We start from the raw sequence: 26867 nt of genomic DNA on the forward strand, positions 1-26867 counted from the left end.
CCGTCAATCTGCCCCAAGGCTGTGCTCGCTTGCCCGCTGGCTGGGTCCACACCCCACCGAGGGCACAGGGAAGCTGCCAGCAGCTCCACAAGCAAAGGAATGATCGGTCTGAGAACATATCAGAGAGCTATGAGCTCGTGTCATGAGAATCAAGAGTGAAAAACGCCATTTATTGGGTGCTCCAAGTGTCTGCAGCAGAGATACAGCAAACCACACTTTGGGGCAGCACAGCTGGCCTGCGACGGCGGGGGCTTGCAGGCACGGGGCTGGCAGCCTGGGACAGGGCAGCCCCTCAGCAGCACGGGGACCCTGGTTCCAAGTGGTGCAGTGCCCAACCCACGGCATTGTCAGCCCAGGGCTTGCACCCGCACCAGCCCAGCACCACTCCTGCTTCTCACCCCCCGGGGTGTGCTGCTGGGGATGAACAGAGCAATGCTCAGGGCAGGAGCACCTTGTGGGCAGGGCCAGGGGCCAAAGAGAGGAGTGAACACAGATGGAGGAGCATTTCAAGGGGCAGAGCTGCCCCATGGCATAGCAGGCTGTCAGACCCAGAGCAACCCCGAGGTGACCATGGCGTCACTGTCTCCTCTGTGCATCCCTGGAGTGGTGAGGGCTGTAGTTACAGGCAATGGGATCCCCCAAGGAGCGAGCGGGATGGCTGCTGCTAGCACCCTACATATCCTGGCCCCATCCACAGCCACATGCGCCTGTTCCAAGGGCTCTGGAGGTGGGGCAGAATCAAGTAGCACGTAGGAAGGGTGGGCAGGGAGGCAACACAGCTTCCACCTCACATCCGATTTGCTTTCCAGGAGAGGTAGCAGTTCCAGACGATGGCAATGCACTGGACGACAGCCAGCCTGGGGACAGAGGGGACAGGGTCCACAGCCACAAGCTCTGGGAGCCTGAGAGCTGGGGCCACGGCCGCATTACTACCTGTGCTTCAGGGGCACGAAGTAGAAGTTGGCGATTTGCACCGGTGGCCAGATCTGGGCAGAAAAGGAGACAGTAGTGAACAGGCCCTGCCAGCACCATGCCCATCTCTGCTCAGGGCGCCCAACTGAGCCCATGGCAGCCCCCGAGGTGAGGGACAGGGGACAGGTGTGAGGAGGAACCCGGCATGGCACCCCATGGCCCCAGAGGACCCGCCTGCAGCGGCTGACCGCACTTACACAGTAGTTGGTCAGCAGGGCATCCATGTAGTCCTGCAAGAGAGGGGAGGCTGTGAGCACGCAGCGCAGCCCCACTGCCACCCAGCACCAGTGCCCAGCCCTGCCACCCAGCTGCCTGCAGCCCTGGCAGGGACGGTCGTTTGCACAGCCCCAGGGAGGCCCCAGCACCAGCAAGAATGGTGCAGGAGTGTCTCCAAAGAGCTGCCAGCAACCCAAGGAAGCAGCCAAGGAAACAACCAAAGGGCTGCAGGCAGGGGCTAGGAGCATGTGGAGGGGCCACTGTCCCCTGCCATGATCCCCCTTCCCCAACTCCACACCCGCTCCACCTGGGCACGGGGTGCTCGCAGCCCCTTGCTGCCTGCCTGCACCCTTCCCAGAGCTGTGTCCACATGCAGTGGCAGGGAGAAGGTAGCCACAAGTGCTCCGTCCCCACCGTGAGCCCTTTTTGCCACCAATGCTGGGTGCCACAGGCAGGCCACCACATGCCGCCCTGCCTGTGCAAGCCCAGCAGGAGAGCAGGGGCAGGCATGGGGCAGGATAAGGTGCTGAGAGGGCAAGTGGTGAGCTGGGTGCCCCCAGCAGATTCAGACAGTGGGCAAGGTAGGGGCAGTTGGCTCCTCTCCCCAGTGCAGGCTGCAAGCCCCCATCCAACCCCGTGTCCCCCCAGCCCTGCCCCCCCCCCCCCCCCCGGCCAGAGAGGGGCACCCAGACAGGGCAGCCACCCTGTCCTTGTGCTGCACCCACGGCTGTGCCGCAGCCCTGCCCCACAGCAGCAGGATGAGTCCCTCATCCAGCCTGGCTGTGACTCAGCCTAGAGCCCAGCCTCTTCCCAGTGCTGGCCGGCAGCCCAGGACGGGGACAGCGGGCACAGGGGTGATGGATGCTCTGCTGACGCTTCCTCTGTGTGAGAAGAGATGGATGTGCCCCAAGCCAGGGGTGAAGGTGGCTGCCAGCCACTGTTGCCTGGTCCCCAGCCCAGCCCCCTCCATGGGTAGGGCACCGGCCAGGAGCCACAGCTCGCAGGAATCACCCACCACTGTGCTCAGGCCCTGGCCGGTCTCCCTGGTGGAGGCAAGGCAAGATAGATGGCACCACCTGGTTGAGATGCAGCTAGGGTGGATGGGAGCACTCGGGCATGCTGCCCATGCCTAGGGCCAGTCTACATGTGCCTCTGGGGTGTCTCAAAACACCTTGAACCCTGGTTGCTGCTCTCACAAAGCCAGGAGAAAGAAGAGGTAACTCAATTCTTTCCCAGAATTTGCTCCCTGCACTCCAGTGCAAGATGAGGGGCAGGAAAGGTCTCTGCCGACACATACCTGCTGCATGGTGGGCAGCTGGCTGGTGCCTGATGGGTGAACCCATGCAGAGGAATGAGCTCTGGGTGATGCACCCCAGGCAGAGCTCCAGCCTGGGGCACCAGCTCATGGCCCAGTTGGGGCAACATCCCCAGCTCACAGCTTGGAGGCAGAGGGGCCTTCACACACAGCCCCTGCAGACATCACTGGTGTGTGAGTGCCAGTGCCACACACCCTGGGCAGCCCCAAGACCACCCCTGGTGTGCCTCACCGCATGGTGGGTGGTCACCTGTTCCCCAGCAACTCATGCTCTGGACACGCTGACTCAGCTTTTGCACTGGTTTCCAGCAATTACTGCTAATGGGAGCCATCTCAGTAATGGGTCTGGAGATGCAGCCAGGAGAGGGGCCAGACAGCGTGCAGGGAGCTGGATGGCACCAGGCACCCAGCCACCCCAGCCCAGGTAGGACCCTGGAGAGCTGTGCCACAGGGAGCAGCCTTGACACCAGCACCTCAGAGACTGGCAGCACCAGGCACCCAATGCCCCCAAGGCCCCAGAACCCAGCACTGAGCCTGGCAGGGCCAGCCCCATGCACCCCTGGGCTCTGGCCAGGCAAAGACTTGCTCTGTGCCTTGCAGCAGTGCGGCAGATGCCTCCCCACCCCAGCCGTGGAGTGCCTGTGGAGCCAGCTCTGTGCCTGAGGTCCTGGGGCACGATAGAGTTACAAGTCAGGCTGTGAGGACAGGAGCGCGATGGCAGAGCTGGGGGCACGCAGTCAGTGCTGGGACGGGGCTGTGCCTGGGCACAGGCGTGACCACAAATAGGAGCAGCCGGCAGTGCTGGCATGCTGGGAGGAGCTGCCAAGATGCCCATGCTGATGACAGCTCCCTGCTGCTCCAGGGAAGCAGCACATACCTGCTGGATCTTGGACCAGTTCTCCTCCACTGACAGACCATTCATGGCTCCAGTGATGGCGAGGAAGCAGCCAAGGAAACACGGTGCAAATGCCCCCTGCAAGAGGCAAGTCAGAGCCCAGTGCTGTGGAACCTGTGGTGCTTGGAGCTGGGTCTGCAATGCAGGGTGAGGGGAGTGTGTGGTGGGACAAGGGGGGACAGGCCCAGTTTGCCCGATGGCCTGGGGCTACTCAGCCTGCTGCTCCCCAGCACAGAGCCATACAGAAGTACAGGCACCACCACAGAACCTCTGGAAGGGTCCAAACCCAGGCCAAGGTGGCCCCTCTGCAACCCTGTACACCCCAACCCTCCACTGCACTGGTACTGGCCCCAGCCTCAGGAGCTGGGGCTCTTGGAGCAGAATGGAAACCAGCCTGTGGACACATGGCTGTACCTACCTCCCACGGCACCAGCCCCATGCAGGCACCCTCACCCACGTGGCACTGACCTGGTCCAGGACCATCTTCTTCACAGCCACCACTTTTGTGGTCCCTGGGATGAGACGATCCAGGATCTTGTACCAGCTCCCCACAACGGGCCCCTGCAGGAGCCAGATGGTGAGGGGCAGCATCCTACTTGTCCCGCTCTCCCAGGCCACAGGCTGTCAGGGCTGGGGGGTCTCCAGAGCTAGCTACGTGGCCCGGCCCTAGCCCTGAAACACAGGGACCGGGGCCTGTCCTGCCTCCCCTCCTGGGCTGTGCTGCTCCTTGCTGAACACTGTGTCGCCATGGGACAGCCCCCACGTGTAGGGTGGGCACAGGGACCCCCACAGCCCCCCCTGCCCCTCCTTGACCACTCTGCCGGGCAGTACCAGCACTGGCATGGGGCAGCCAGGGGCCTGCTCCAGCACGGCAGCCGCAGGGCTTCACATCTGACACACTGGGCAGGGTTCTGTGGCATGGGGACCCTGGCTGTGCCAGTGCCACCCAGGGCTCCCCGCCCAAGCCGCCAGTGCAGGGCACTGGGCCCAATGTCACCCTGCCTGGAGCATGGGAGCTGAGGGGTCAGGATCCAGCCTCAGCCTACACAGCAGAGCAAAGCACGTTTTGCACCCTTGGGTGTACGTCACCCTCCTGCCAAAGTGAAACCTCCCCAGGGATGGCACCAGCAGCAGGGACAGGCACAGGTGCCCAGGCTGCATGGGGAGGCTGCCAGCCCCATCCCACCCTGCAGCGCAGCTGGGGGTGCCCATACCCATAGCTGGGTGTAGGAACTGGGTGCTCCTCCTCGAGGGGACCCAGCTCTGCCCACAGCTGCTGAAGGTGGCACCAGGATGACCCAGCTGACACCCAGGCAGCACGGTCTCACCCTGCCCAAAGAGCCCTCCATCCCACCCCACCCAAAGCCTGCTGCTCAGCCCAGGTGCCCACTGCACACTGGCACTCACCACAAAGCAGAAGCCGATGGCCGTCATCTTCAGGGTCCGGGGGCCGTTGTGCCCACGCAGCCCCCGCCGCTCTACTAGCTGCTGGGCGATCATGTCACCAGCTCCCATGAGGGCCCCTGTGACCAGCACAGCCTGCTCTGGCAGCTGCCGTGCACTGGGGCAGAATACAACCTCAGAGCACCCTGCGGACAGCCAGCTCCTCCTGCCCAAGCGCTGCCCTGCCTGCCTGCAGCGCTGCTGCGCCGGGAAGGCCTGAGCCTGCTCTGGCCCCACTGAGCCCATCCCGGTGCACAGCTGCCCACCGCCCTGCACCAAACCTGCCCACTCCCACCCTGCAGCACCAGCCCTCTCGCAGAGGCCAAGTGCCTTGGGCTGTTCTTGGGACGATGCAGCATCTCTAACTGAAACAGCGGCCAGCTGTGCTGTGTCCCCAGAGCCCTGGCACAGGGCTCATCCATCACCCAGGGCCCACAGTACCCGGGGTTTCGGGGGCAGAGCCCACCCCACTGCTGCCTGCACTCCCGCTGTGGCCTCTCCTGACACCTTGCACTGCCTGAAACTTCTCCCCGAGCACCGTGCAAACCCTGCTGACTACAATCCCCTTCCTTGGAAAGCCACTCTCTGCCGCTCTCACCCGGCAGCACCACCGCCGCCACCAGCCAGGTAAGGCTCGCTGGGTGCCAGGGCTGGCCCCAGCTCCTCGCTGCTGCCTGGCTGCTGGCACAGCTCCTCGCCTTGTTGCCATATCAGTGTGAGGGACCTTCTGCTGCGCGCATCCCCTGCAGAGTGCTGCTCAGCTGGGCCTTTGGCAGCCCCTGCTCCATCCTTACACCCTTGACCTCTTCGACGCAACTCGGCTGGCCCAGTGCTCCTTCCCCTGACCTTTGCGGGCTCCCTGCTTATTCCCGCTGTTCCTCCCAGGATGGTTCCCAGGCAGGACTCCAGCCCTGCTGCGATTCTGCTCCATTCTTGGAAACCCTGAACCCAGCAAGCCCTTGTCTTGGGAAGTGCTGGTCCCAGCAGCCCCCACCGCACTGCCAGCTCAGGGCCAGGCCTGCCCAGAAGGTCTCTGTGAGCGGTTTCTCGTGGACAAGGGGTGGCAGAGCCCTGGCCGTGTCACTAGCAGCACCCAGCCCTTCCTCCCTCCCTCCCAGGGCCACCGGTCTCTCTGTGACAGCCCCCAGCAGTGCCAGAGGGAGCACATCCCAGCCTAAGGGCTGCAGACCCCAGGCCGTGGCAGGGGAGCATGCCTGCCGCCTCTACAGTGCCTGCAGCTGGATTGTGCCGTCCCCAGCCAGCATGCACGAGGGGAAAGGGGTGGGAACAGCTGCCCAGCTCCTTGCCCCAGCCATGCGGGCCAGGGCTGCAGTGTGGCCCCGGGGAGCCCATGGGCAGTGGCTGGACCCAGCCCAGCCCAGCTGCCCAGCAGAGTCTGGAGACAGCCCAAGAGGCTGGGCAGGAGCCAGGGCCTCAGCCAAGACCAGTCGGGCTGGACATGCCCTGGCAGGACTGGGAGAGCTGGCCCCATCTCTGCAGCCCCATGGAGCTGCCGCACCCCTGGAACTGCCTCCTGCCACTGTTATCCCTGGCTCCATCTCCCACCCTGGACCAAACGCAGCCCCCAGGGGCTGAGGCTCTGCTCCTAGGCCCTGAGAGCTACTGCACCCCTCCGTGATGGCAGAGTGGCCTCCACCAGCCCACAGCAGTGCAGGGGCAGGGGGTGCCAGCAAGCGAGGGACCCCAGGCCAGCATGGCAGAAGCACCGACTGCCTGCTTCCCACAGGCAGCCTTCCCACTAAGCACAGGCAGGCTCCCCCCACATGGCGCTCATTGAGAAAGCGCAGCCGGCGGCACTGGCATTACTCATTCAGTGCTGAAGGCTCCAGGCACAATGCCTGGCAGGGATAAAGCAATGCCAGCGCTGCCAGTGAGGGAATAGACCTGTCCGTGCACCCCTGACCAAGCCTGGGAGCAGGGCTGGATCAAGTCTCTCGCAATGACTTTGCTCACTCAGGCTGGCACCAGTGCCACTCGCCACACACAGCGTACCTGCCCAGCCCTGCTGCAGCTCCAGCACGGGGCTGGGGACCCCAGCTGCACTGCACACCACGAACACAGGAACCAGCCCCTGGTGGACCCCACAGCTCTGCCAGGCCCTGCCACCACTGCCATGTCCTGCCCTGGCTTGGGAAGAGCCAACACGCACGGTAGCACCGCACCTGCACGGGAGTGCTGGATGCAGCTGGTGGGAAGGGTGAGGGCTCCCCAGCTTGCCGCCACCCAAGCTACAAGGAGGCACTTTCTCGTCTGCTCAGTGCAGAGCAGTGCACGGGCAGGCAGGAGGCAGCACGCAGCCCCCAGCCAGGCTGAGCCCAGGGTGCCTGGCCGATCCCACAAGTTGCTGTTCCTGTGGTCAGAGGACTTTGAAACGAGCCCAAATCTAAGTAGGCCACACCGTCTGCATCCCCCGTGGGCCTCACCGGCTGCCAGCAGGAGATTGCATTGCCACCACAGGAGCACAAGGCTGCTCGCCGCCGGCAGGGACAGCAAGGTCACGGCCATGGGCACGTGCTGCTGCCCACTGTGCCTGGGCTCTGCTGGCATCCTGGCCCAAGGCCTGAGATGCAGGAGGCAAAGCCCTGCCTGACCCCACTGCTCCACTGCCAGGCAGGACAGCGATTCGGCGGGTGAGTGCAGCTGGGCACACCAGGCACAGCCAACTGCCAGCAAACCTCCCCGGCCTAGACCCAGCCAGTGGCTCTGCTCTGCCCAGGGGAACAGCAGCACCGGGGGCTCCTCCAGCAGCAAGCAAAGGCAGGGCTGGAGGCTGGGATCTGCACAGCCCCCCTGCAGCTGCCCAGCATGGGGCACAGGGCTGGGGGGAGTCTGCCTCCTCCACATGGACCATGGCACAGCCAGCAGCAAGGGGCCAAGCCCAGCCTTGGATGGGGTAATTATTTGCTGGAGCTACAAGGAAGCAGGAAAGCTCAGCCTCCAGAAGGGCTGCCCTTATCCTGGAGGAATGGCTATGCTCCCACCAGGGCTGGGCCCAGGCCCCCTCTGCAGGCAAGGGAGACATCCAGCCACCAAGCCTGAGCCTCTTCTCGGCTGCAGCAACCACATCCAGCACTGGGCCTATCACACACAGAGCAGCTGTACTGGCTGGCTGCGCAGCCCCATGGGCACAGCCCTGTGCTGGTGGCTGCCACAGCCACGAGGAACTGTTAGTAGGGGGGAACAGGGGTACATCTCAGCATGGCAGGACCAGCTCCAGCATGAAGAAGCAACAGGCAGAGGTGGAGCCCAGAGCCAGCATGGGGCTGCACCAAGCCAGCTACAGCAGCAGCTGAGGCTGCCAAGGAAGGAGAGGGCTGGTCCTGGGCAGCCCTCCCAGCTCCACCTTGGCCTCGCTCCAGGAATCAAGGGGGGATGTGCAGCCCAGCAGCACACGATGCAGCAGGTTCCAGGCAATAGACTCCATCAAATCAGATAAAAATAACAGCAGGAACAGTGAGGTGGCCTGGCAGGACCCCAGCAGCCTGGCAGGCAGAGCAACATGCCGTCACCCGCCCCCCCCCCCCCCCCCCCCCCCCCGCCCGCAGCAGCAGGGAGGACCAGTGGCTGTAAGTGGAGCCCCCTGGCACCCATACTAGTTCCCCAGCACAGCAGGGCATCCCCAGATGCCCCAGGCTGTGTTTTTCCAGCATCCCAGGCTGGTTATTTGTGAGCAGCATGGCTGGTGGGTGGCAGGGGTGGTGGGGAAGGCTGCAAGCAGGGGGTGCAGAGGAGAACAGGCAGGGACCCTGCTGCCAACCAGCCTCCTTTGCACACCCCTCTGCATGGCTCTACAGCACAGGCAGGATGGATTTTCCTGCCAGCCAGCAGCCCTGCACAGGAGCAATGAGCAGCAGGGAGACAGAGATGCTTGTTGCTCAGGACCGCAAGTCCAGGGCCAGCAAGGTCAGGAGCATCCCTGCCTGTATCAGCTGCCTGCATAGGGAGAGTGTCCTTGGGGCATGGGGAGGCACCTGCCAGTACCAGGGTAGATTTATGACAGCTGCCAGCCCTTCAAACAGCAACACTGTCAGAGAGAATAAATTACCTGTGCAGGGCCCCAAGGAGCCTCTCAGGGGCAGGGTCTCTCCCCAGGCAGCACCTCTGTGCCCAACTCGACCCAAAGCCTTTGCTGCCAAGTACTGGCAAACACCCAGGGGAGGGTCAGGAGGGCTCCACCCCAGCGCCACGGCCCAGCATCTACACCCTCCCAGGAGGAGGGGGGGCCCCCAAAACAGCCTCTACCCAGAGGTTTGGGGTAAGGCCTCGAGCTGTGGGAGGTCTCTCCGGGGGGCTGGAAGGAGGCACAACCCCATCAGGCCTCCCAGCTCTAGTGCAGCCTCCCGATGCAGATCTCAAGCAGCTGGAGGGGGCTGAGGCCCCTCACCCAGCGGGACACATGGTGAGCCCCTGCTCCCTGCTGAGCCAGGGGGAACAGCAGCTCCTCCTCCCCACGAACGATGGACCAGAGGCACCGGGACCTCCACCGCCCCCCCTCCGTGGGGCTCCTGCCCTGCCTCCCACGGGGGGCGACCGAGCCCACAGCAGCAGGGCAACGGGGCCCCGTGTTACTGGGGTGAAGGGGCTGGGGGACCGGGGGGCAGGGAAGGCCCCGAGCCGGGGCTGGGGATCCGGCGTTCCCAGACGCAGGGGCACGGGGGGAACAGGCCCCGGCGCGGCGCGGCCCTTACCGGCGGTGAGCGCCGGTGCAGCCCACGGCCGCCGCGCCAGCAGCCGCCCGCAGCCCTTCCACAGCGCCGCCATGGCCCGCGCGGCGCGGCGCGATGACGCACAGGCGGTGACACAGGGCGCGGTGACGCGGTTTATTGGCTCAGTAGCGGCCCAGGACGGTGGCCAGCAGCGCCATGCGCATGTACATCCCGTTCTCCGCCTGCCGGAAGTACGCGGCGCGCGGGTCCGAGTCCACCTCCACGCTGCGGAAGTGACGTCAGAAGAGGAAGTAACGACAACCCCCACGCCCCGCCCCCCATCGCCCCAAGGCCCCCCGAACCCCGCCTAGCACCTCCATCGCCCTGATGGACCCTTGAGCCCCCTACAAAAGCCGCTCCTGAGCCACCCCCACAAGAGCTGCCCCTGAGCACCCCCCAAGAGCCCCCCCCCCGCTTCTAAGCCCCCCCCAACAGCCCCCCCAGCTGCCTCTGAGCCCCCCCAAGAGCCTCCCCCAGCTGCCTTTGAGCCGCCCCCAAGAACTGCCCCAGAGCAGCCCCCTGCAGATACCCCACCCCGCCCCAGAGCTGCCCCCGAGCCCCCAAGTCCCCCCATCCCCACACTCCAGCCCCCCCCATCCCCACCTGATCTCATTGACACGGGGCAGGGGGTGCATCACCACCATCCTCTCCTTGGCCCGGGTCATGATGTGGGGCGTGAGGATGAACTGCCCAAAGCACTGCAAGGGGGGACACACAGCCCTGAGCTCCGGGCAGGGCGGCAGGCTGCCACTCCCCGCTGCCAGAGCAAGACCTGGGGGGGGTCCGGTCCCTCCCAGCACCACCCTCACTCACAGCCTCGTACTCCTCGGCCAGGCGGAAGCGCTCCTTCTGGATGCGGGTCATGTAGAGCACGTCTGTGTCAGGCAGCGCCTCCTCAATGCTCCCAAACTCCTCCTGGGGCAGCACTTGTCAGCATGGCCAGGGGGGCGCAGGGCCCCAGCCCCCCCAGCTTGCCTACTCACCTGCTTGATGCCCTTGGAGGCCACAAAGCTGGTGATGTCGGGGGGCATGCGGAGGCCAGGGGGGGTGACGTAGCGCAGGTTGACGCGGTACAGGGTGAGCAGGCGGGCCAGGGAATGCACCGTGCGCCCATGCTTCAGGTCGCCCACCATGGTGATCTGGGGAGAGCAGTCAGCCCAACCCACAGTGCCATGGCTCCCCAGCCCCACAGAGGGCCTTCCACTGTGGTGGGGGCGGCAGCCATAACCCCCCACAGCCCACAGCACCTTACCGTCATGCCGTTGACAGTGCCCAGCTCCTCGCGGATGGTGAAGATGTCCAGCAGCGCCTGCGTGGGGTGCTCTCCCACACCATCCCCAGCGTTGATCACAGGCTTGCGACAGTGCTTGGCAGCCAGCTGGGAGCACAGCAACGCTGAGCGCAGGCAGGATGCAGCCCCCACCAGCCCGACGGTGACAGGACCTGGCTCTTGTTCCTGACACCTGCCCAGCCTGACCCACTGGCGAACACAGCCCTGCCCCGTGGCGCGCAGCTCACCGTCCCCATCATAGGGGCAGGACATCAACACCTTCAGAGGCAGGATGCGGCCACCCCACCAGCCCCTCTCACCTCCACAGCACCCGGCTGTGGGTGTCGAAGCACCAGCACGTCGGCGTAGCAGCACATGGTCTGCACGGAGTCAGCCAGCGACTCGCCCTTCTGCACCGAGGAGGTGGCCTCTGAGAAGGACAGGATGGAGCCACCCATCCGGCTCATGGCCGCTGCAAAGGAGCTGCTGGTCCGCGTGCTTGCCTCATAGAACATGGAAGCCATCACCTTGCCCTGTGGGTGCCACATTATCACCTTGGGGAGCCCAGGGTCACTTACACCCACCACAGGGCTCCCCTCAACCTTGCTCGGAGTGTCTGGACAGCCACCCCATGCCCAGCTCACCTTTAGGATGTCCAGGTTCCGCTCCTTCTGCACCAGCATGCGCAGGATGTGCGCCACATTGAAGAGATGTGATAGCTGCAGGGAGAGGCGGCTCAGCTGGGGTGTGCACAGTGCCAGGACTGTGCTGGGATGCGCAAGGCAACGCACCCCCTCCTCTTATTTGGGTGCCCGTGACCCCAGTGCCCACCACCAGCCTGTGCACCTGGTCCTTGGAGAAATGCTGGACAGAGAGGACATGCTGCCCGACGAGGGGGTGCAGCATTGTGGAGGTCTGGAAGTGGGACATGCCCTGGGGGGACGCCTGGCGTGGGAGGGGGGCCAGTGGGTAGAAGTAGCTGTCCTGGATCCCAGCTGGATCTGCAGCACCAAGAGCAGCCGGTCAGCCCATGTGGGTGGGTCTCACTGCAGGCCCCCAGTCACTCAGCCTGCCTGCCTGCCATGGGCCCCAGATCCCCTTGCAGCACTCACCCGCCTCCGCTGCCTTCCTGCCGGCCTTTTCACGGGCATCCTCAGCTGGGGTGGGAGAGGGGAGCGGTGATGTTAGAGGGTGCGGGCAGCTGCGGCACCCTGGGCCCCATTCTCCCAGGGTGCTGTGTGTGGCACAGCCCTCCCAGCACTTGACAGCACAGGGCAAAAGCACCACAGGGCCCGATGCTGGGGCTGTGACCCCCCAGTGATGGAGCAGGACAAGCCCCAGCACAGTGCTGTGCCCCTCTCCCCACACACCCCACAGAACCCGATCGAACGCAACCCAAATCACACTGGCAGGCAAGGGGTCCCCGAGGTGCCGTGCGGGCTGGGGCAGATGGGGCGCAGTCAAGCGCAGCTGTGCCCTGTCCAGTGGTGCCTGGCCCCATCACATGGTGCACAAAGGAGCCCGTGCCAGGGTGGCACAGGCAGCCCGGGGCCAGCGCGGCACCTGGGGGAGAGGAAGCACTCTTCGGCTGCGGTTAGTGCCATTAGTACAGCCGCGTCTCATTGTCTGAGTGAGTCGCCCCGCGACATTACCGGTGCCTCGGGCGCCCGGGCGGTGCGCGGCTCCCAGCCTCCGGAACGCTGAACAGGACACAAGGGCCAGCGTCAGCGGGGCCGCCCAGCCGTGGCCCCAGACCCGGCCCTGGGGCGGCACGCTTGCAGCCCCACTGCCCACCCCCCACACTCCACCACGCCACACCACTCGCCCCCACCCCCCTACCTGACAGCCCAGGGTCAGAGGCCCGATGGATGCGGGGCGGGAGGTGGAAGCGCCCCTCGCCTATGGGGCCGGCTCGGCGGGGGCTGGAGGCTCGGCCGCGCAGCATCTCACTGGCTGCCACATGCCGGGGCCGCTCGGGGGTCTGCAATAAGAGACAGAGATGTAGCCAGGACAGGGCAGGGACCCTCCCGCCAGCTCCACACACCCCAGTACCTTCGCACTCTCCTTGGCAGGGGCTGCATGTGGCACCAGCGCAGCTCCTGAGGGCCATTTCTTCACGTCCTGCCCATAGCCGGGGGGCACCAACACCTGCAGCCATAGGAATGATGAGGTTGGGGGTGATAAGCGTTGGTGCTGGGGGACTCCCCTAGACACAGGGGGAAGGGTGACCTGGGGCTTTACCTGCCCGTCAATGTAGGCGACCTCCCCACGCAGGACCACTCTCCGCACCGTCCCCTTCACCTTCATGCCCTCGAAGGGTGTCCAGCAGGCCTTGGAGAAGACCATGCGGCTGGGGATGATCCACTCGTGCTCCAGGTCCACCTGTCAGGACAGCAGGTCAGAAGCAGCAGTGCAGCACTGGGACTGGATCTGGGGAGGAGGCAGGCAGACACTCACCTCCACGTAGGTGTCCTCCTGTGCTGGCAGCCCGAAGATCTTGCGAGGGTTCTCATAGAGACGCTGGATGACATCCTCCACAGTGAGCCGACCCTCGGAGATGGCAGTCAGCAGCAGCGGCAGCATCGTCTCCAGGCCAGGGTAGCCAGGGGGTGGTTCCTGCCCCTGCTTCTCCTCCAGCGTGTGGGGGGCTGCGGGATGGGGCTGTGGTCACTGGGGGACCCGCTGCTGCCCCCACTCCGTGCTCTCGGCCCACGGCTGTCATCCCCCAGGGCTCACCATGGTCTGTGGCAAAGCAGTCGATGGTGTCCATGTTCTCCCAGAGCGCCTCCACGTCCTGGCGGGTGCCCAGCGCGGGCCGCACAGCCGCTCGGCCCTCCCCGAGGCGCCCCAGGTCATCCCGGCACAGGAAGAGGTGGTGTGGGGCCACCTCGCACGTCACTGGGATCCCCTTCTGCTTGGCTGCCTTGATAAGGAGGATCTGGGAGAGCCACAGTAAGAGAGAGGGTCCCCAAACGGCCCCCGTGCCCCATCATGGGGGCCTGCAGTCCCCCTGCTGCACCCCTGGGCCCTGCTGCTCACCTCCTCCCTGTGGGCCACATGGCAGATGTGCACAGGGCGCTGGTACAGCTGGGCCACCATCAGGATGGCAGCCACTGTCTGCCGCTCCGCGTGTGCCACGACAGGCAAGTGCCGTGGCCACTGCTCGAAGTGCTGAGGGCAGTACAGGGATGGTGGGAGCCGGCACCAGGAGCTGGGTCCAGCCCCACGCCAGCCTCCACCCACAACACCTCACCTCCATCCACAGCGACACGTCATCCATCCGCAGGCTGGAGAAGGTGTCATTCAGGTACATCTTGAGCCCAGCAGCCGCCCCGGCCAGGGGGCCCAGCAAGCTGGCATTCTCCGAGGAAGCCCCCAGGAAAAGGGCAAAGTCGCAGCGGGCCCCGGCCTCGGCCAGCTGTGGGGGCAAGGGGCGGTCGGTGCCAGGCCAGAGTCAGCCCCACTGCAGACAGCACCACAGCACCCGGGAAGGGGACGTGGGCATCAGACTGGGCAGCAGCAGTCCCTCACCTTCTGCACCAGGGCAAAGGAGGTGGCATCAGTGATGGCAGGGCTGGTGTTGGGCATGGCACACACCATGGTGATGCCCCCAGCCAGGGCAGCTGCTGTGCCCGACGCAAAGTCCTCCTTGTGGGTGCCGCCTGGCTCACGGAGGTGGACATGGACGTCAATCAGGCCTGGGGAGCAGGGCAATGTTACCACAGGCAGCCCCCAGCCACGGGGGACACAGGACACCCCAACAGCACAGTAAAACATCTCCTCTCCCTGCAGCGCCTTCAGATTCCCCCAGCCCTGCTCCCAGCGCTGCCCCAGCTCTGTGCTGCATCCTCTGGGTCCCTGGCCCCTGCTACAGCCCCGGTCCCACCTACCTGGCAGACGGATAAGCTTCTGGGATGTCATACAGTCCACGTGCATCTTCAAGGGGGGGGCTGCACCGATCTGGCGCAGTGCCTGCGGAGACAGCAGCCATGAGGCAGGACCTGTCTTGCAGGGACGCGTGAGGCCCAGGCTCAGGAACGGGGCCAGGATGAAGATGCCTGCCTGAGCTGCGCCCCAAAAAAGACCCTCCCGCAGCAATGCCCATGTACAGCACCCCATCCCACAGTATCCACAACAGGACTTTCCTGCCCCAGCCCCTGCTTTGCTCCCTTCACCTGCACCCACATCCCTTGAGCCCCTGGCACACCCCAGCCCACCTCCACAAAGAGCTTAGTGCACTTGATGTCGATGATGAGCGGCACGGAGTAGTCAACGGCCAGGCGTCGGGTGCGGTACCCTTTGGTGACAAAAGAGGAGAGTCGGCGACCCCCCGAGTTGCGCATCGAGAGGTTGATGACCATCTCAAAGTGGTTCTCAGCCAGGTAGTCCAGGATGCTACGCTGCGTCTCCCGAGCACCAGCCTCACTGCTGTCTGCCTCCTCAAAGTGCCAGTCCACGGCCATCACCTGCCAGCAGCGACACCCATCATGGTCCCATGCCTCCCCTGAGGGTGTCCCCGGCCCCCACCAGACTCCCATCCCCAACCTTGATGCCATGTTCAGTGTAGAAGTCAGCAGTGCCGAGACTGGCATACAGCTTGTAGCCGAGGCTCTCCAGGGTCCGCACTGTGGGCAGCAGCTCACTCTTGTTCTGCAATGACCCCAGGGTCAGTCAGAGGGTGGAAGGGGAGCCCTGGCCTCTGTCCCAGCTTCTGTCCCAGCCCCATGCACCTTGTAGCTGCCGATGGTCAGCAGGATGTTCTTCTTGGGGATCTTGAAGCCAGTGCTAAGCATGGCCTTCAGGTAAGCCTCACAGCGGTTCTCTCCGAAGCAGGCCACCTCGCCCGTGCTGGTCATCTCCACACCCAGCACCACATCAGCACCCGCCAGGCGAGAGAAGGAGAACTGGGGCACCTGGGGGCAGCAGGGGGCTCAGAGGCTGCCCAGCCGTGTGCCTCAGCCCAGGCTCTGCAGCCCTTGCTCACCTTGACACCAACGATGCCTGTACCCGTCATAAGCCCCACAGGCTCCACATCCTCACCCATGATCACCTGGCTGGCCAGAGCCACCAGGTCCACTCCCAGAGTCTTGGAGACAAAGGGAAAGGAGCGAGAGACACGGACATTGCACTCTATCACCTTCAGCTGGTCATCCTGGGGAAGAGGGGATGGTATTAAGCATATGTGGGGATACAAAGTGTCCTCCCACTAGCACAGTGCCAACCCGGTGCAGCTCCCCAAGCTAGGGTACCTTGGCGATGAGCTGCAGGTTGAAGGGCCCAGTGACCTGCAGCTCCTGCCCAACAGCATGGACAATGGCCTTGATGCGCTCCAGTGTCTTAGGGGTGATGTCCTGGGGGGGCGTCACCAGCGTGGCATCACCTGAGTGCACCCCAGCATTTTCCACGTGCTCTGAAATGGCAATGGCCACCACGACGCCATCGCAGGCCACGGCATCTACGTCAATCTCCTGCAAGCAGGAACACAGTCAAAGCCTGCTGTCGGCACTGGGACAGGGGGACAGGGTTCTCATGGGGAGCACGGGTGCCCCAAAGCCAGGGCAGTCTCCTGGATGGACCTTGGCTTCCTGGATGAACTTGGAGATGACGACGGGCTGCTCCTTGGACACAGCCACAGCGTTGCTCAGAAACTTTTCCAGGTCGCTGTCCGAGTAGGCCACGTTCATGGCAGCGCCACTCAGCACGTAGGAGGGGCGCACAACACAGGGGTACCCCACCTTGCAGCAGAAGTGCTTGGCCGACTGTGGTAGAGATGGCACCCTCAGGGGACAAGCCAAGGGCCAGTCCCCGCTGGGGCAGCCCCATCACTCTCATCAGCCCCCCACCTCCATGTCGGAAAGCTCCTTCCAGAGGGGCTGGCTGATGCCAATGGAGTCAAGCAGGCGGGAGAACTTGAAGCGGTTCTCGGCTGAGTCGATGGCCTCTGGGGAGGTGCCCAGGATGCGGCACTGCTGCCGATGCAGGGCCATGGCAATGTTGTTGGGCAGCTGCCCACCCATAGACAGGATAACGCCCTCGGGGTTCTCCAGCTCATAGATGTCCATCACCACCTGCAGCACCGCATGGAGCAGGGAGATGGCTGGGACAGGGGCCACAGCAGCCCCTACCCTACCCCAGCTCCACAGCAGGCAGAGCCCCTACTCACCTCAAAGGAGATCTCATCGAAGTAGAGGCGATCACACATGTCATAGTCTGTGCTCACCGTCTCAGGGTTGTAGTTCACCATGATCGTCTTGAAGCCCATCTGCCAGGGGAGTAGGACACTGTGAGGCCAAGGGCCACCCCGCTCTCACTGGAGACACCCAGCTCCCCAACCCTGCAGGGTGCCGGAGCCCAGCCAACCTTGCGGAGCTCCTGGATGCAGCCGACTGCACACCAGTCGAACTCAACACTACTGCCGATGCGGTAGACGCCAGAGCCGATGACCATGACGTGGGGCTCGCGGAAGGCCAGGTCATGCTCGGTGCCATTGTAGGTCAGGTACAGGTAGTTGGTTTGGGCCGGCCACTCCGCTGCCACCGTGTCGATCTGCTTCACCACTGGCAGGATCTTCAGGTCACGCCGCATCTTCCGCACAGCCAGCTCAGTGCTGCAAGGGGCAGGGTGAGCACCAGAACCTGGGCTGGACCAGAGAGTGGGAACACCCCCTCCCTGAATTACCTGAGCACGGCCAGAGCCACCTGCTTGTCTGAGAAGCCAAGCTGCTTGGCCCGCTTAAGCACAGTGAGCGGCATGGTGCTCTGCTCCTCACGGTACGACTCCAGCAGCACTGCGTGGTCTGTGATGTTCTTCATCTTGTGCAGGAACCAGCGGTCGATCTTGGTCAGCTCATAGAGCCGCTCAATGGAGTAGCCAGCCCGCAGCGCAGCTGCCAGCACAAAGATCCGCTTGTCCGTTGGTGTCTCCAGCTCCTGCCCGGCCAGAGAGAGGTGAGCAGGGCCAGGTAGGGGGCAGACAGCCACCGCTCCTCTAGGACTGCACTGGCAGCAGAGACCCTCCCCAGACCCCTGGCACTCACCACATCAGAGGCTGGCTTCAAAGTGTGGTCAAAGCCCACGCAGTTCTCATCCACCATCCTCAGGGCCTTCTGGAAAGCCTCCTCGAAGTTCCTCCCAATGGCCATGACCTCCCCTGTCAATGGAGCTGTGAGCAGCTAGACCCCACACACCCACCGTGCTGCCTACTTGTCCACCCTGCACTCACCCACACTCTTCATGGAGCTGCCGATCTTGGTGCTGACACGCAGGAACTTGCTGAGGTCCCAGCGTGGGATCTTCACCACGCAGTAGTCCAGGCTGGGCTCAAAGTTGGCTGTGGTGGAGTTGGTGACAGAGTTCCTGGGGAGGGGACAGGGGTCAGTAACTGGGGCTGTCCCACCAGAGTGGTGCGAGGCCAGCTGGGGAAGCACCCCATCCTACACCACAGTGGTGCCTTTACCTGAGGAGGGGCAGGGGGATGCCCAGGGCCAGCTTGGCAGCCACGTAGGCCAGCGGGTAGCCGGTGGCCTTGCTGGCCAGAGCTGAGCTGCGGGACAGCCGGGCGTTCACCTCGATGATGTAGTACTGCAGGCAGCAGGCAGGCAGGTTAGTGGGGCAGTGCAGGATGCAGCTCCTGCAGCACTAGGCTGGGTGCTGGCCGCACAGCTCTCAGCTGCCCGGTGCTCAGCTGGCACTGAAGAGTCGCTAGCACATGGTGGGCACAAATAGCAATGGGGAGCAAACGCAAGGGCAGCTGGGCTAGGAAAGGGCAGGCAGCTAGGCTGGGAAAGGGCAGACATTGCTGACAGCTGCAGCAGGATGTAGAGCCACGCAGGGACCTCCCAAGCACCACCCACAGCACTGGGAGGAAGCAAGACCCAGTACGCTGCTGCACTTGTCGGGGCCGACCAAGCCACCGATACGGTGAGACCCTCTGGCCCCCAGGGATGCCAGGTGCTGCAGCCCGGGGAGGCTGGTAAGGCGCACTACCGTGGGCTAGCGCAGGGCAGGACCTGGACATGGGCTCCCCAGGGCAGGGCTGGCTGGGGGGATCGGGAGGGGGAGCTGCGGGAGCTTCACAAACCTGCTCTGACTCGGGGTTCAGGGCAAACTGGATGTTGCACTCTCCCACGATGCCCAGGTGCTGCACCACCTTCACAGCCGTGCGCCGCAGCATGAAGTACTCCATGTCATTGAGGGTCTGACTGGGTGCCACCACAATGGACTCACCCGTGTGGATCCCCAGCGGGTCCAGGTTCTCCATGTTGCACACCTGGCAGCAGGGGGGTCACCACAGGCTGAGGGGAGGGAACCCACCACCCCATGCATTGCCTGCATGTGCTCCTGGCTGCTGCTGCCCCAGGCGAATCCTTCCTGACTCCCACCATGTCCTCCCCTGCCCTGAGGACCAACAGGGGCTGCCCTGCACAGCCAGGGCTTGAACACAAGTTCCTCGGACGCCCCACTTGTTGCAGCCCACCCAGAGCAAAGCACTGGGGGTCTGGCTCAAGGGGTACAGCTCTCAGTGGCACACAGCAGCCAGAGGCACTGAGGAGCCCTCCTGGGGACGGGAGCCTCTGACCCCACACTCCCAGTACCCACTCCTCTGTCAGTTCCCCCCAGAGCAGGCCTGGAGGTCTCCCCTCACCCCGTACCGTGATGCAGTTGTTGTAGGCATCCCGCACCACCTCGTACTCTATCTCCTTCCAGCCCTTCAGGGACTTGTCCACCAGGACCTGGGAGGTATGGGTGAAGGCCTGGCTCACCAGTGCCACCAGTTCCTCCCGAGTGTTGGCGAAGCCAGAGCCTAGGCCCCCAAGGGCATAGGCAGAGCGCACCAGCACCGGGTACCCCAACCGCTCAGCCGCTGCCTGTGCCTGCAGAGAGCAACAGGGTCACATTGGGAACAGGGAGGACAGCACCCTGCCTGGGAGCTGCCCCCCATTCCCATCCCATCCCCGGACCTGCTCCAGGGAGGCAGCAGCCTCACTGGGTGCCACGTGCTCCCCGATCTCCTCCATCTTGTCCACGAAGACCTTGCGATCCTCTGTCATCTCGATGGAGGCAACAGGGGTGCCTAGCACCCGCACACGGTACCGCTCCAGCACGCCTGCCTTGGTGAGCTCCACACCACAGTTGAGGGCCGTCTGCCCCCCGAAAGTCAGCAGCACCCCATCAGGGCGCTCGTTCCGGATCACCTAGGGGGCACGGGCAATGGGGCAGGGACCCACAGTGGTCCTGCAGAACGCACCCCACACCCTCCATCTGCTGCTGCCCCCCAAGCATCCCTCTGCCCCCCACAACCCTCCACGTATCAGCCCCTCCACCACACCACAGACCCCCAGACACCCACTGACCACCCAGGTAGCCCCCATCCCTGCTGCCCCTGCGCCCCCCAAACCACCCCTCACCCAGCTGGCACCCCAGGGTGCTCACCTGGGTGACATACTCGGGGGTGATGGGGAGGAAGTAGACCTTGTCTGCCAGCCCCTTGGAGGTCTGCACCGTGGCGATGTTGGGGTTGATCAGCACTGTCTGGATGTTCTCTTCCTTCAGCGCTTTGATGGCCTTATGGGGAGCAGAGAGGGGTCACAGCTGGCACCCCCAGGCCCCCACCCCCTGGGTGACACCCCCACCGCGCCCTGTGTGGCTGCTCACCTGTGACCCAGAGTAGTCGAACTCACCCGCCTGCCCAATGGAGAGGCCACCGGAGCCCAGGATCAGCACCTTGCGGGGACGGGCTACATCCTGGTCCCCTGCTGGCGCCTTGTCATAGGTCAGCCAGTCCCGCAGGCGCTCCCGTACTACGGGGGAAGATGGATCACACTGGGGCTGGGGCAACACGCACCCCTGTGCAAAGCCCTGGCCCCACAGGCTTGCCCACAACCCCCACCCACAGCCCTGGAGCCAAGGGCCTGGCCACCCCTTCCCAGCTCACACCTACCTGTCCGGGCACTGCCGTCTCCGCTCCGCAGGTCCCTTGCTGCTTCCATGAAGATGTCGAAGAGCCCCTCCAGGTCCGTGGGGCCGGCACGGTGCTCGGGGTGGAACTGGACACTGTGGAGGTGGTCAGGCAGGGCATGGCCTCATGCCCCGTTGGACTCCCCAGCCCCAGCCCCGCACCCACCTGAAGAAGGGCTTGTGCTCATGGACAAGGCCCTCATTGGAGCCATCATTGGCATTGGTGAAGAGCGGGACCCAGCCAGGTGGCAGGCTGCCCGCCTCCACTGCAAAGCCGTGGTTCTGCGCCGTGATGAAGCAGCGCTGTGTGTCCTTGTGCAGGCATGGCTGGTTGTGCCCGCGGTTCCCATACCTGGGTGGTGGGATGGGTGTCAGGATGGGTGTCAGGCAGCCCTGGGCAGCTGGGACCCTGCACCGACCCTCACCCCAGATGGCCACTCACTTCATCTTGTAGGTGCGGGCGCCAAGGGCCAGGGAGAGCAGCTGGTGCCCGAGGCAGATCCCAAAGATGGGCTTGGGCTGGGGCACATCCAGCACCCGTTGTAGGCTGGACACTGTCTCCTGGCAGAGCCGTGGGTCCCCAGGGCCGTTGCTGATGAACAGCCCATCAAAGTCTACACCAAGACAGCAGCAGGGTCAGAGCGGGGCTCCCCAGTCCCCCAGGACCACAGCAGGGCCTCCCAATCCCTCCAAGTCCCCAGAGGGTCCCTCTGGCTACCAGCAGCCTAGCAACAAGGCACTCTGAGCCCACAGCTCCCCAACACCCCAGGAGGGTCACACAACGGTGCCCTGACCCCACAACACCCATCCTGGTGGTGGCAAGGACCCCCCCAGCCTCCCCATGGCCCCACATGCAGAGCCACATTAGGGCACCCTGACACCATGGTCCAGAGCCCCCCACCCCAATCACAGCAAGGCACCCTGAACCCATGCCCCCCTTATCTCTGCAGCACCACACCAAGGGCCCAGAGCCCTAAAGTCCCCCAGAAAGGTGACATCAAGGCTCCCCAGTGCCTTAGAGCAGATCATGGTTCCCTGCTGCCCCCAGCACCAACCAAGGAGATGTCCCCTGCTCCAGACCCTGTTGCCCCCCTCCCCAACCCTTGGCAGGGCCCCAGGATGTCCCCAACCAGCAACACCCCACCTGCAGTGTCCAGTGGATGGTCCCAGGGCACCACAGTGACGGCTGCGCCCCGCTCGCACAGGCACCGCACCTGGTTGTACTTGAGACCGCAGTCAACTGCCATGATGCGCAGCGACCCACCGGGGTTGACCACAAGGGGTACCTGCAGGAGGAGGAGGGGCAAGTGCAGATCACCCCGGCCCCTCGGGCTGGGACCAACCTTTCACAGTAAGCACCTCGGCAGCCCCAGCCACCCCGCAACCCAGTGGCACCCCCCTCTGCCACCTCTCCAGTTCCCCAGGCACCCCCACTCATACCCCCAGCCCAGCACAAGGCCCCCAACCACTCCCCAAGGCCCCCCTCGTGCCCCCCAGCCCAGCGCAAGGCCCCCAACCACTCCACAAGGCCTCCCTCGTGCCCCCCAGCCCAGCGCCAGCCCCCTCAGCCCCACCTTCAGCGACACCTCCTGCACCAGGTGCCGCTTGCTTGGATCCTCAAAGGAGAGGCTCTTCGTGGGGGTCCCATCCGGCACCAGCATCCCCAGCAGCGTCCCCTTCTCACGGATTTTCTTTGTTAAGGCCCGAGTATCCACCCCTGCAGATGGGCTATGAGACAAAACCCCACAGCCCTGTCCCTCCCCGAGCAGGACCCCACGCCCCAGCAACATCATCCCCCCTAACTGTCAACACCACAGCGATCGCCAGGGGGGCAAATCCCAACACAGAGACAAGTCTTGTTCAGAGCTCACTGCCCCCTGGACCCTAGCCCCTCAGCCACTCCATAGCTGCCCCCCAGCTCCCACCCCACAGTCTCCCCAGTCCCACCTTCGAGCCCAGGGATGTTCTGCTCCTTCAGCCACTGGTCAAGGGAGAGGGATGCGCTCCAGTGGCTAGGGGTCTCTGAGCACTCGCCCACCACCAGTGCAGCCACATGGATCTTGCTGGACTCAAACCACTGAGGGGACAGAGGGGACAGCATGGCCAGGTGGGGGGTCACCATCCTGGGAGAAGCCCTGTGCACCCTGCGGGTGCCCAGCCTGGCCATCCCCATGGGGCACAGCAGGATGGCTACAGGAATCCCATGGCACAGGACCAGCCCCCATTGACACCCCACACGGCATGCTGAGCTGCTGCTGCCCCCACCTTATCCCATACCCAGCCCTGATGAGGTTGAGGCTGAGTCCAGTAGAGCTCCCAGGAATGGGTGGCCAGGTCCCAAGTACTGCTGGATGGCAGCCCCCTGCCCAGAGGCCAGGATCCCTCAGCTTAGCACAGCCATGGCATGAACCAGAATGTTGGAAAGCGCTGCTCCCTCTGGCCACAGCCTCACCAGGGAGCCCCAGACATGCCAGTGCATCACATCCTATGGGACTGGGTCTCTGGTTCCCGGGAGCAAGGCCTGTGGGGCTGCAGTAGCAACCCCAGTCTGCCAACGCAAGATGGGGCTGGGTAGACCCCCAGGGTCAGCATGGCTTAGCCCAACACAGCACAGCAGGGCCTGGACTCTGCCCCCGGGCAGGGGCGGCCCCAGGACAGCCAGTGTGGAGGCTGAGGGGCTGAGACCTCATCGAGGACAGACACATGGCCCCACTCCCCATGTGCTGGAAGGGCGACCCAACCCCAGCACACAGAGATCTAACCCCCACCCACCCCCACCACCCTGCTCCCCTCCTAGGAGGATGGCAGGCTGGAGCACCCTGGGCCCCACTGCTGGCTCCGTGCCCTGCAGCACGGGTGTCAAACCCGCACCTGTTGCCACGTGCCATTCCGGCACACCCCTGCCCCAGCATCCCATGTCAGCCCACCGCGGCACACTGCACCACCCCGTCCTGGCACCCTGCACCATCCTGCCCTGCGCTACCCCGCCGTGGCACATGTGGGTGGCTGGGCCGGGCAGCTCCAGGTACTCCAGGGACACACTGCCCCATGCACGCTGCCTGCCCCACTGTGCTGCCCCACGCACGCTGCCTGTCCCGCTGCCTGTCCCGCTGCCTGCCTCGCCGCCCCCGTTCCGGCTCACTCACCCTGCTGAGGCCGAAAGAGTCGGTCTCATCCCGGGGGACGCCGTAGTTACCGACGAGCGGGTAGGTGAGCACCAGGATCTGCCCCTTGTAGGAGGGGTCCGTGAGGGCCTCGGGGTAGCCCACCATGCCTGTCTGGAAGACTGCAAGCACAGGGAGCGCCTGGAACGGAGCCCCCGAACGCCGGGCCCGGCCGCATCCCGCAGCGCCCCGGGCCAGCTCCCGCTCCAGCCCCACGGCGGGGCGCCGGGCACGCGGAGGTCCACGTACCGACCCGGGCCCACCCTCCACACACACCCTCCCCCCCTCGGTGCCGCTCGCCGGCCTCAGGCCGACCCCGACATCCGCAGCCGTCCCGGACCCGATGCCAGCCCAGCCCCGCCCGGCCGCACTCACCCACTTCCCCGGCAGCGGCGGCCCCAGCGGCCCCGAAGGGACGGCCGCGCAGCACCGACCCGTCCTGCAGTACCAGGCACTCCATGGCGGCTCCACGTGCGCTCCGGCGACCCCGCGGCGGCGAACGAGCGAAGGGCGTGCAGCACGGCGGTGGCGGCAGGATCCGGGGCGGGGCCGGGCCGGGACAGCCCCCGCGACGGGGCGGGGCGGCAGGCAGCAGCCCAGGAGCAGCACCTGGTTCACCGGTGGCCCGGGGGGCGAGAGCGCCGCGGGGCAGCGGCGAGAAAGGAGCTGGAGCACCGGGTCCGCCGGCTGTGGCGCCTCAGGACCCAGTACCGCGGGCAAGGGTGGGGCGGAGAAGGAGACTGGTGCGGGAGGCAGCTCCAGCGGTGCCGGACTCGCGCTGGACTCCAGCATCTCATAAGGAGACGGAAGGATATAATGTTGGGAACGACTTTTGAACGTAGGGAATTGGAATCAGTATCTGCTGTTAACCGTGCGAGCCAGGGGAGAGCGCGAACGCAGTCCCCCACTACCACAAATTATGCAGTCGAGTTTCCCGCATTTGGGGAAATCGCAGGGGTCAGCACACCCGGAGTGCAGGGGATGAGCCTCGCCCTGGGAAAACCACCTGCCTGATCATGGTGTCTCCCCTGCCAGGTAAGTATGAACACACACCCCGCAACACAACGCCGCACAACAACGCACGCGCACCCACAACGCGGCCACCGACGAACACGCGCGCGGAACGCGACACGACACGCGCCCCGCGCATGCCCGACGCCACGCGCCCGCACGACGCCGCGGACGCCCGTGGTCGCCGCCGGCCCCGACCGGGGACGGGCCCCCAGCAGCCCGCGCGGCGCCTCATCTGCATGGCCACGCCCACGCCCCGACCGCCCCGCCCCGGCCGCGGGGGCCGGGCCGCGGGGCTCTGCCGCCGGTAACGTCCCGTCCCACCGCCTGCCGCGGGCGCCTCCGCCGGGCCGGCTCCAGCCGCCGCCGCCGCCTCTCGCCACAGACACCCCCCGCCCCCTTCACGGCGGCCCGACCGGCCCCGCGGCCCCTGGGACACCGGCACCTCCCGGTGCTGCGTGGAGCCAGAGCCGCAGCGGAGCCAGCGGCGGGAGGGGACCCGTGGGGCAGCGCCAGGGCCTGTGGCCAGGACCGTGGGGGCGCCCGGGGGTGCTCGAGGGGGCCGGGGGTGTCTCGGGGACACGGGCTGTGCTCCGCAGCCGGCTGAGCCCGCAGAGGGGAAGGCGGGAGCTGCAGCCGCTGCACCCCACTGGGCGGTCCTGGCTCCTGCTGGGCTCTGCTACGGCTCCACACAACGGCACCTACACGGTCTGTGGTGACAGCACATGCAGCCCAGGGACCCCAGTGCCGGGACCGTGGGGTCTGGGCAATGACAGCGGCACGGCAAGAGCAGGTGCCCGTGGAGGGGTGGCTCATGAGCACGTGGTGCCCTGAAAGCCTCTGTGCCCTCCAGGGTGAAGGCAAGGGGCCGGTCAGCACCCGCAGTCACAGTGCCCCACACCCGCCAGCTCCAGCACCCCGTGCGCCCTCGTGCTCCCTCGGCAAACGCAAACACCCCCCCTCACCCCCCCTCCCGGTGTCTGGGTGCTGCTGGTTGTGCTCCTAAACCTTGTCCTGCCACGGGAACTGCTGGGGCTCTTGGGGTTTTATCCCGGCTGCCTCTGGATCAAAACCGTCCCCGCTTGTGCTTCACACACCCACTGGCCGGTTACATGTCACCAAACAATATGGCAAATGTCCCACGCATGCCGCTTCCCCTGATTTAAAGAATCAGTTAGCAATATTCAAGCAAGCAGAGGTTATCTTTATCCAGCAGCGCTGAGTGCATGGGGGATCACTCCACCAGAGTCATGCACACCGAGAGGACTTTTCAGACCCTCTTTTATACAGGTTTCTCATGTATTAGCTTTCCGGGAAATCATTTACATATTAATTATCATTCTGGTAATTCATTTACATATTTCGCACCTGCGCAATGTCCTTGAGGAGTGGTCATCTGGGGGTCTTCAGGATGAAGATCAGGAGTCTTCCTCCAGTGAACTTTTTACCTTCTTGTTTCTGCGCAGACTCTGTTCCTTGATAGGCTAATGAGCATGATTTAAAGTCCTTGTTTTGGCCACAACAGAAACTTAGGACCAGATGGCCCTTATAATGATAACGAATCCAAGGACCTTGTGTCTAATACATCCTTGGAGCTGACACTAAGGGTCTTGGTGTATTCATCATGTTGATAATAAGGGTCCTTGAACACCTCCCAACTTTGGGTAATTATATAAGAACATCATTTTCTAGAAAAGTAGTATACCATTCATCACTTATTGTACATAGCTCATTATTCACCCCCACCTGCACAAGCCATCCCCCTGCACGGAGCACTGGCTGGGGCAGGAGCTGCCGCTGAGGCCCTGCCATGGTGGGGGTGCTGCTGGTGCTGCTGGTCCAGCTTCACGGACACAGTAACACAAACTCCAGTGCCCACAGACTGGAGCAGCTGCTCG

The 26867-nt window shown here is 64.6% G+C and overlaps 2 protein-coding genes and 1 non-coding gene across 4 annotated transcripts; all 3 read right to left on the reverse strand.

The window, feature by feature from the left end:
- Nucleotides 1-787: 787 nt before the first annotated feature.
- On the reverse strand, nt 788-9619 carry MPV17 (mitochondrial inner membrane protein MPV17). The gene is made up of 5 exons (XM_040599367.1): nt 4806-9619; nt 3867-3959; nt 3381-3476; nt 934-1202; nt 788-857 (listed from the first exon to the last, which is right to left on the reverse strand). Exons 1-5 carry the CDS (start codon nt 5085-5087, stop codon nt 788-790), a joined length of 810 nt encoding a protein of 269 aa, XP_040455301.1. The 5' UTR covers nt 5088-9619.
- A 49-nt stretch (nt 9620-9668) lies between these two features.
- CAD (carbamoyl-phosphate synthetase 2, aspartate transcarbamylase, and dihydroorotase) lies at nt 9669-24482 on the reverse strand. Of its 2 annotated transcripts, XM_040597915.1 has the most exons (45): nt 24334-24482; nt 23941-24080; nt 22742-22871; nt 22369-22511; nt 21939-22080; nt 21237-21408; nt 20961-21146; nt 20778-20890; nt 20492-20637; nt 20270-20401; nt 19798-20031; nt 19489-19710; nt 18918-19106; nt 18294-18418; nt 18060-18193; nt 17875-17987; nt 17517-17767; nt 17199-17445; nt 17002-17100; nt 16682-16906; nt 16415-16597; nt 16088-16306; nt 15823-15990; nt 15569-15751; nt 15384-15488; nt 15056-15304; nt 14729-14810; nt 14370-14536; nt 14092-14256; nt 13878-14009; nt 13575-13776; nt 13296-13486; nt 13080-13220; nt 12891-12986; nt 12678-12819; nt 12491-12538; nt 11951-11995; nt 11685-11839; nt 11483-11557; nt 11159-11371; nt 10821-10946; nt 10552-10707; nt 10382-10483; nt 10172-10266; nt 9669-9793 (listed from the first exon to the last, which is right to left on the reverse strand). In XM_040597915.1, the coding sequence occupies exons 1-45, from the start codon at nt 24416-24418 to the stop codon at nt 9691-9693; spliced, it is 6771 nt and encodes a 2256-aa protein (XP_040453849.1). In that variant the 5' UTR covers nt 24419-24482; the 3' UTR covers nt 9669-9690. The 2 variants fall into 2 exon arrangements, with proteins under 2 accessions (XP_040453849.1, XP_040453850.1); XM_040597916.1 differs by lacking the exon at nt 12491-12538.
- Nucleotides 24483-24837: 355 nt separating this feature from the next.
- On the reverse strand, nt 24838-25001 carry LOC121090824. The gene has a single exon (XR_005828746.1). It is a non-coding gene; the product is annotated as a U1 spliceosomal RNA (small nuclear RNA).
- Between the last annotated feature and the right edge of the window lie 1866 nt (nt 25002-26867).

The sequence above is a fragment of the Falco naumanni genome, chromosome 6 (assembly GCF_017639655.2).
Source record: "Falco naumanni isolate bFalNau1 chromosome 6, bFalNau1.pat, whole genome shotgun sequence".
Lineage (NCBI taxonomy): Eukaryota > Metazoa > Chordata > Aves > Falconiformes > Falconidae > Falco > Falco naumanni.

Excerpts from the sequence above, each read along its gene's own strand:
- MPV17 (XM_040599367.1), bottom strand. The coding sequence starts at position 5,087 with ATGGGCTCAGTGGGGCCAGAGCAGGCTCAGGCCTTCCCGGCGCAGCAG. Across the intron at positions 3,960-4,805 it reads CCATCGGCTTCTGCTTTGTG|GGGCCCGTTGTGGGGAGCTG; the intron begins GTGAGTGCCAGT and ends TGGCTCCTGCAG. Across the intron at positions 858-933 it reads TTCGTGCCCCTGAAGCACAG|GCTGGCTGTCGTCCAGTGCA; the intron begins GTAGTAATGCGG and ends CTCTGTCCCCAG.
- CAD (XM_040597915.1), bottom strand. The coding sequence starts at position 24,418 with ATGGAGTGCCTGGTACTGCAGGACGGGTCGGTGCTGCGCGGCCGTCCC. Across the intron at positions 24,081-24,333 it reads CGCCGCTGCCGGGGAAGTGG|TCTTCCAGACAGGCATGGTG; the intron begins GTGAGTGCGGCC and ends CTGTGCTTGCAG. Across the intron at positions 20,638-20,777 it reads AGACGGCAGTGCCCGGACAG|TACGGGAGCGCCTGCGGGAC; the intron begins GTAGGTGTGAGC and ends CTTCCCCCGTAG.